At 43.2% G+C, this 9,067-nt stretch overlaps 1 protein-coding gene and 1 non-coding gene across 2 annotated transcripts in view; both read right to left on the bottom strand.

Moving 5' to 3' along the window:
* Window positions 1-8,697, bottom strand: part of MRAP (melanocortin 2 receptor accessory protein) — a 19,392-nt gene extending 10,695 nt beyond the window's left edge. The window contains exon 1 of the mRNA XM_008577229.1: window positions 8,342-8,697. Within this exon, the coding sequence (XP_008575451.1) occupies window positions 8,342-8,639 (298 nt within the window). The 5' untranslated portion in view covers window positions 8,640-8,697. The remainder of the gene's footprint in view (window positions 1-8,341) is intronic.
* On the bottom strand, window positions 3,529-3,602 carry TRNAI-GAU. The gene has a single exon. It is a non-coding gene; the product is annotated as a tRNA-Ile (tRNA).
* Window positions 8,698-9,067: the final 370 nt, after the last annotated feature.

Below are 9,067 nucleotides of genomic sequence, written 5' to 3'. Positions count from 1 at the left end.
TCATTGGATGAGTGGATATGGAAAATGTGGTATATCTACACAATGGAATACTACTCAGCTATAAAAACGAATGAAATACTGCCATTTGCAACAACATGGATGGACCTTGAAAGAATAATATTAAGTGAAACGAGTCAGGCAGTGAAAAAGAAATACCACATGTTTTCACTTATTGGAGGGAGCTAAAGCTCTTACAACAAGAAAATGGAGGGGACACATCTGGGTGGGATGGGGGAGAGGGAGGAGAGAGGGAGGTTTTGGTGATGGGACACAATAACTAACTACATTGTATATTGACAAAATAAAAATAAAAATAAATAAATAAATAAATAAATAAAGACAAAAGGAAGGTGATCAAACCCCCCACACACACAAAAATTAACCTCAAGAAGGAAACCAACTGTCTGCAAACATGAATAGGACATTCCATGAAGCCAAACATGGCCTAAATTCAGTATAATGATAAATAAAACTTTATTGACTTCTTCGTAAAATTAAACCTTGGACATCTATTCCCTACGGTTTATACCAATAAATCTTAACACACACACACACACACACAAAAAAAATTTAGTTTGTGCATTTTTGCAGATACAAAAGAAAGAAGACTTGGAAGGACATTGAACAGTCTAGGCCTAATCAGGAGCTAGAAACCACACAGAAAGTTTAATATGAAGAACTGTTAGCTACTATAGGAGAGTAACCATAAGAAGTAAGGAAACTCTACGAGGTTCCCTAGAGCAGAAGGAGAGTGCCCAAGTGTATTGATCTCCTCAGGCTGCTGTAACAAAGTGCCACAGACTGGTTGGCTTAAACAATGGACATTTATTTTCTTACCATTCTGGAGGCTAGAAGTTGGAGTCAAGGTGTCAGCAGGGTTGGTATCTCCTGAGGCTTCTCCACAGGAGACACCAACTTGCTTGTAGATGGACATCTACCCCAGGTCTTCTTTCCTCGGTGTGCATCTGTGCCTTAATCTCTTCTTATAAGGACACCCATCATATTGGATTAAGGCCCACCCTTACAACCTCATTTTAACCTAATTACCTCTTTAAAGGCCCCATTTCCAAATACAGTCACATTCTGAGGTGCTGGGTCTTAGGGTTACAACATAGGAATTTTGGCCCATGACCCCCAAAAAAGACAAACTTGGAAGGGGCTCAGACCTCTTTGGAGAAACTGTGCTTTGGCCACCAGGTAGCAGAGATGTGGGCTGCTTTAGCCAGACCTGAGCTGGTCTGGAGCAGATGGGCCAACAGTAGAAAACCTTCCAGAGCACTGTGATGAGAGTGTGCAGTGGGTCCAGCCAGCAGGCGGTGTGTGCCCCCCAGGGCCACAGGGCTGTGTGTAGCCTGCACAGTGGCATTGGTGTCAGTGTCGAGATGGCTGCACAGGGGTTATTGCCACATGGAGGCTGCGGTCTGGCCAGTGACTGGGGCTGGTCCCACTGGATGTCCTCACACTCACACTCACACTGCTGACCCCCACCCCCGGCCCTCCTGTAGTACCCTTCAGACACCTCCCCTGTGAGAGCTCCACACTGTGCTCATGTTAAAGGAATCCCACCTTTCATCACAGAGCACGTGTTGGAGCGTGTACTCAGAGCTGAGAGACAAAACACTGATGCCTGACAGACATTTATCTCAAAAGTTCATGAAGTGGGCAAGAGCTGCCTGTTTCCCACTAGCTAATTTATTCATTCACTCAGCAAAGACTTCTCGTGTGCCTCATCGGCGCCGGGCACAATTCAGGAGCTGGATCCGGTTTCCTGTTCCCTGGATCATATATGTATATTCTGCTGAGGATCTGCCCACGAATCACTACAAGTGTCCTGGGGAGATCCCTGGAAGCATCGGAAACTGGACTTTAAGTCCCAGCTCTGTGACTGTCTAGCTGGATGCCCTGAGCAAGCCCCTTTGCTTCCCTGGGCCGGACCCCACATACTTCTTTTTCCATGTCTAGGACACTGCGGCTCACCCATGTACTGCAGTCGGCCTTTGCTTCCCAGACTGTCAGCTTCTCCAGGCAGGAATCTTTCCACAAGTACATTACACATGGTACTGCTCAAGTGTCACCCGCCACCCTCAAATTTCTGTTTTCACCAGAGGCATATTTTTAGCAAGCAAATTGGACCTGTCTTTTCCCTGCTTACAATGTTAAATGACACCCCACAGCTTACAGAAGATCCTCTGAGACAGGGCTGCGAGAATTCTTTCCAAAAAACACTCTCTGCATTATCTTCCTGGGAGCACCTCCTTTATACGAGGGAGTATAACCCGTCTCTACCCTGCATGACCCTTTGTCTGTCAGGCAAACTCCTACTGATCCTTCACTCAGCATAGCCGCATCTTCCCTGGGAAGCTCTCCTTAACGCCCCGACTCACCCTCCCCAGACCTCCTCCTCCTTCCCAATGGTCTCCTTCTCTGTGCTCTACGAGCAGCATTTGCAGACCCCCAACACAACACCTTCCACTGAATAACAGTTTATCACTGATCAGTATCTCCCACCTGACTGGACAGATGAAGATAAATACAGAGTGGTCTGTTTGACCTCTTCATCCAGTCAGTGTCCTCTACAAAAAGGGCCTCCTCTGGAATAAAAAAGACTTAAGGAACATAATAACCAGCTGCAGGAATTGGACAAAGTAGGTCGCAAACACATTTTGGGGAAATTGAGGAAAGTTTAATATAGACTGAACATTAGATGATATTACCCAAAGGAGATGAAATCACCACCTTGTAAAGATATCTGCACTCCCATGTTCATTGCAACATTATTCAGAATAGACAAGGTATAGAAACAACCCAAATGCCCACTGATGGATGAATGGATAAAGAAACTGATACACACACACACACACACACACAAACACATATATATATGAATTCCTATTCAGCCTTATAAAAGAGGATCCTGCCATTTGCCACAACATCGTTGGACCTGGAGGACATTAGGCTAAGTGAAATAAGCCAGACCCAGAAAGAAAATTATGGCATGATCTCACTTATATGTGGAATATATATTTTTAAAAAGAGCTCAAGTACACAGAGATAGAAACAAAATAGTGGTTGCCACCAATGTGGGGTGAAGAAACGGGGTGATGTAGGTCAAAGGATATAAAATAACAGATATGTAGGGTGAACAAACCTAGAGATCTAATGTATGACACGAGGACTGAAGTTAATAAAATTGTATTGTACTAGAGATTCTTGTTTAACAAGTAGATTTGAGCTATTCCTGTCACACACACACAAAGTGACTACGTGAGATGATAGATATGCTAATTTGCTTCAGTATTGTAACTAGTTTACTATACGTATCCCATAACATTGCATTGTACACCTCAAATACGATATACACAACAAAATTTATAAATAAATCTGGGATCATTACTGTAAAATAAATTAGGGCACTCCTAAATTTATAGAAGCAAAAACAATATTAGTAGACCTGTTTACTTAAAAGAAATGTAAACTAATGGAATAAAGATTTCTCTTTATTTTATTTATTTATTTATTTTGGGGGGTTGGCCAATAAGGAGATCCATCCCTTGACCTTGGTGTTATCAGCACCACACTCTAACCAACTGAGCTAACCGGCCAGCCCAGATTTCTCTTTAAATTGATATAAGCCTAGTGCTGGCCTGTGGCTCACTCGGGAGAGTGCGGTGCTGATAGCACCAAGGCCACAGGTTCGGATCCCATATAGGGATGGCCGGTTGCTCACTGGGTGAGCGTGGTGCTGACAACACCAAGTCAAGGGTTAAGATCCCCTTACTGGTCATCTTTTAAAAAAATAGTAAATAAATAAATAAATTGATATAAGCCAAAGAAACGAACAAGCTCAAAATGAAACTCTTTAAAAAAAAAAGAATTATTGAAATGTTTTAGGTATACTAATGTTAAATTTTTTTGTTAATAGTTTCCTATTAAAGCACTTGGTGGAAGAATGTCATGATGTCTATAATCTACTTGCAAATACATCATCATAAAATGCATAATAATAATAATAAAATAGTCTTGAAAAAAAGTCGAGAGCATAGATTTGGTCTTTTTGCTTCTTTACCTCTAGCTCCCACTGTAATGTCTAGCCCACAACAGACAGTCGTGGAATTTTGGTGGTTGAATTAAACATGAGCAAAGGCAAGAAGGTAGGAAAACTATGGTGTGCTTCTGGTATGGTGAGGAAGTGGGTCTCATTGGGAAGAATGAAAACTAAATGCACAGTGCCCAATTTCATATGGACCACCAAAAGGAAAAGGGAGATTAGACCTACTGGGTAGGGCAGGGGCAGGGAAATGTGCAGAGTTCATGTGGTTGAGCCTGGAATTGCTCCTATAGAGTGATGCTGTGAGGAGTTCCACAGGTTTGTGCACTGCTCAAGAGACCCCAGCTAAATGCATTGTGATTAGCTCTATGCCTGCAGGAAGAGCCTTTTTCTAACTTTCTCTAAGATATCATTTAGTGGCAGCCCTGTTCCTATCTTTGTGGGGCTTGAGGAAGAAAAGGAGGATTAGGCTGACCATTTTGATGTGCTTGGTTTCTCAGGACAAAGAACTTTCCATGCTAAAAGTGGGACAATCCTGGGCAAACCTAGAAGGCTGGTCTACTGTCTTAGTCCATTTGGGCTGCTGTAACAAAATGCCATAAATGAGGTGGCTCATACACAATTTATTTCTTGCAGCTCTAGAGGCTGAGAAGTCCAAGATCAAGACACTGGCAGATTCAGTGTCGTGTGAGGACCTGCCTTCTTGTTCATAGACAGCACCTTCCTGCCGTGTCCTCACATGGTGGAGGGGGAGAACTCTGGTCTCTTCAGTCCTTTATAAGGGCACCAATCCCATTCATGAGGGTTCCATCCTCATGACCTAATCACTTCCTAAAGGCCCCGTCTCCCAATGGCATCACATTGGAGGTCAGGTTTCAACACATCGATTTTGCGAGAACATGAACATTTAGAGCATAGCAGTTACCCTAAGGAGAATGTGACAAGGGAACAAAGAAAAAGATTGAGACAGATGCAAATGAAGATGGAGAGACACAGAGGCCAGCAGGGAAGAAGGAGGTGAGTGCTGCAGATTGAATTTTCTGAAGGGGCAGTTTCAGATGATGGTGGGTGCAGGAGCCTAACTGTGGGGGCCCAGATGAGGGGGGAGGTAGAGGGGGGAGTAGCTACTCACTCAAGAATTTTGGCAACTAGAGGTGGAAGAGACTTTGGCTGATGGTCCAAGAGGGCAGTGGGGATGTGGATCTCTGTGTTTTTTGACACAGATGAAGAAACCAGTGGGAAGGGAGAGATGCTGGGGGAGGAGGTCCCCTCCAGATGAAGCAGGTGTGCTTCAGGGAAGCATGACAGTGCTTTGTCAAGGTAGCAACATGGACGCCCCACACTGGGTTCCTGTTCCAGTTCCTCTGTGCCCACATTCATCACTTTTGCAACCAAGTCTCTGGATGTTCTGCTGTGGTTACTGTTCCTGTAACTCAGGGCTCCCACGTCCTCTCTGCCACCACGAACAGTCTTTAACCAATGATGAGTTTGATTGACACCACCATGCTGTGCATGTTTGTCTCCAGTGTCAGGAGACTATCAACCTCAAGGTTGCATTCGCAAGTGCCTTATTTTTTAAAATACATTCCTGACACATGGCTCTGTAAACTGGCAAAATGGACTGCCTCAAGAGGGTCCTTGTTACCTTGAAGACATTATGCCAAGTGAAACAAGCCAGTCACAAAAGGACAAATATATGATTCCACTTACATGAGGACTGTATCCTCTGCTGCAACAAAAATACCATAGACCGGGTGGCTTACATAACAGAAATTTGTTTCTCACAGCTCTGTAAGGTGGGAAGTCCAAGATCAAGGTGTTGGGAGGTTTAGTTCCTGGTGAGAGTCCTCTTCCTGGTTATGTCCTTGCATAGCACAGAGACAGAGAGAGGAAGGCAGCTGTCTCGTGTCTCTTCTTACAAGGACAATAATCCCATCCTTATGGCCCCATCCTCATGACCTTATCCAACCCTAAGTACCTCCCAAAGACCCCATCTCCAAATAACATCACATTAGGGATTAGGGCTTTAACACATGAATTCTGGGGGACACAAATACTCAGTCCATAATAGCAGGTACCTAGAATAGTCAAATTCATAGAGAGAAGAAGTAAAATAATGGTTGCCAGGGGCAGGGGGGAAAGGGGAACGGGGAGATGTTGTTTAATGGGTAGAGTTTCAGTTTGGGAAAATGAAAACATCCTGGAGGTAGATGGTGGTGATGGGTTGCTCTGAACACTTAAAAATAATTAAGATGGTAAATTTCATGTTATGTATATTTTCCCACAATAATAAAAAAAAAGGACTGGCCAATTAGCTCATTTGGTTAGAGTGCAGTGTTATAACACATTAAGATGGTAAATTTCATGTTATGTATATTTTCCCACAATAATAAAAAAAAAGGACTGGCCAATTAGCTCATTTGGTTAGAGTGCAGTGTTATAACACCAGTATCAAAGATTCAGATCCCCTCATCAGCCAGCCAAAAAAAAAAAAAAAAAAAAAAGATTTTTTTTGATAGCTCTTCATTTGTTTGGGTATCCAATAAACTGGTGACTTTCTTCAAATTGTTTTGCATTTTCCATTGTCTGTACGCAAATTTGGGAAAGAGTTATTTTGTCTGTCCCCTAAAGTGCCTAACTTGAATAACTTCCATTAAAAAAAAACAACAGCTGTTAAATCTTTTTATGAGGGACCCAGCCACTGGCCTCTCCCACAGCTGTCCTCACTGAGATGGTCTTTGTTAGGTTTTGGAGCTTGGAAAGGAGTTTCTTATCTCACCTCCTTTCTATGCTGAGCAGGCTGTGAGCTTCGAACTGCAAGTTCACGTGTGCAAGAAAGAAGGTCTTTTCAAATTCACACAAAACTTAGAGAACATCAACCACTTTTCCAAGAAATGGAAGTTTCTTGTGAGTACGGGGAGCAGAAGGTTGAGATTGCAGGTCCTAAGGTGGTAAACAGTCCCCCCCTACCCCCTGAAAGCAGTGGGGAGAAGCTTTGGAGCCCAGGAGGGATGTGTTTGGAGCTTTGGGCTCCAGTGGGATGTCTGGCACACAAAAAGAAGGGCGTGTCTGAAGCTGACCCAGAATTTTCTTATTTGCATTAATTAAAAAAAAAAAAAAACTTTTCTAAATAGAAGCCTACATTTTGTCCAGACCAATATGTATCCTGAAGTTTTATTGCAATCCTGCTATTTTCTCTCTAATTACTATATGTCTTCCTTACTGTGAGTTGTCTGTGCAAAAGTCTGCATTTCAATTTCATGATTATCTCCCTTGTATCAGAAAACACACACCAAAGCTTTAGTGTGGTGCTAGGAATGTAGTTAAGTCCTCAGCAAACATGGATGTGTACCTGCATTTGACTTCTGGAAATTGTAAATGAAACTAGAAACAGTTGCAAATTAAACCATCTAACAAGGTGTTCTAGATGTCTGTCCCTAAGGGTCCTACTTGGGCTTTGGCTTATTTTATTATCAAATAATAGCATCAAATGTATTTCACTTTTGAGCTGGCGTGTAACAGACTATCTTCCATATGAAAAGCATCCCATTCCTTCTAGTGACTGCATTTACTATTTGACAGACATATTATTATGTGCTTATAGTGAGCAAAATACCCAAGGAATCCAAGACGTCTTATGGGATAGGCAGAGGACGGGTTTCCAGTGTGGAGACCCAGTATTCCAGGGCTTTGTTTGTATTTAATTTTTCATTTCCTCATTTCCTCGCCTAACTTGTTATCTTGACAGAGTAGCTGGACTGATCAGAGAAGATTGTCCACAAAGTGTCACGTTACTCAAGAGATAAAGAACAGAATGACAGGTGAGCAAAGGGGTGTTAGCTCATGCTTGTTTGTCCTTCCTGAGACCACAGATTGACATCTGTCATTTTAATAGAAATGATTAAGTTATACATCTTAAGGGTGGAGAGAATAACTCTCCCAAATCTAAATACAGACAAGGGAAAAAGCAAAATCTGCAATGTAAAGAAAATCACTCAGCTTACTGGTGCCCCAAACAAATTAAACTTTATCAAAAAAATTATCTTAAATGAATATTCTGCTTCTAAAGTGTCTTAGTTTCTTAGCAGGTTAATTCCAAACTTATTACGAAAGATAACAGACAATTTCACTCCCAAGCCCCATTCATTTCTATCTGTGTGTGCACCGGCCAGATAGTTGCTTTCCCATGACATCTGCCGGAGTTTTAAGAGAATGGAGAAAAAGCCAGGAGTGCCCAGTCATTTGGGCCAAGCCCCAGCCTCTGCCTGGATGGCTTCCCCAGTTCAGACTTACATTTGTGGGCTTTCAGCTTCTTCTCATCCACGGGAATGAGGTCCAGGTAATCCAGGTAGTACTCGTAGCTGTAGTACGGGGCAGAGGTGTTGGTCCCGTTGGCCATGTCTGCAGCACTGGGAAGCCAGGGTAGGCCAGTGGGCTCACATCCGGGGCTGCGCTCTGAGGCCCTGGGAGGAGATTGCCTAATCAATTCTGTAGGAATTATCCAAGTGTGTCTGTGGGTCTCCAGGCTCAAGGCCAGCCTACTTATCAGAGCCGTTTGGCTGGAAGGAAGGTCAGGGGCTGTGCCTGACATCCTCAGTACACAGAGCGTCCCATCCTGCCCCTTCTTGATGCAACTCCAAAACAAACAGGGCTGAAAGGCGGGAGAACAGGTTTCCATGCAGCTCCAGATGCCTCTCTGCATAAGGACTGGGAGCTGGGCAGGAAAACGTGCCCTGGGCTTCTTGAAAGAGAAGATACCCAATAGGGCTAAGAAGGACAATTGCTTTTTACCTTAAATATGTGAAAAGTTAATAAAACCAAAATGAGAGCCTGACAGTGTCCTTGACTTACATTTAGGCAATTCTTGGTACTATTAAGCAACCAGCAAATCGCTGGCTTATGTTCATTATCTGAGTGACGTTGGCCCTGAACTTGTAACCTCTCTCATGTACACATAGCCTATTCATGAAAACCAGAAGAGCACCCTGCCCTGATTGAGTAGACCTCTCAGCTTTCATC

This window comes from Galeopterus variegatus, unplaced genomic scaffold (assembly GCF_000696425.1).
Source record: "Galeopterus variegatus unplaced genomic scaffold, G_variegatus-3.0.2 Scaffold1463, whole genome shotgun sequence".
NCBI lineage: Eukaryota > Metazoa > Chordata > Mammalia > Dermoptera > Cynocephalidae > Galeopterus > Galeopterus variegatus.
Note: the sequence above shows the minus strand (reverse complement) of the source record. Positions and strands in the feature narration are given on the sequence as shown.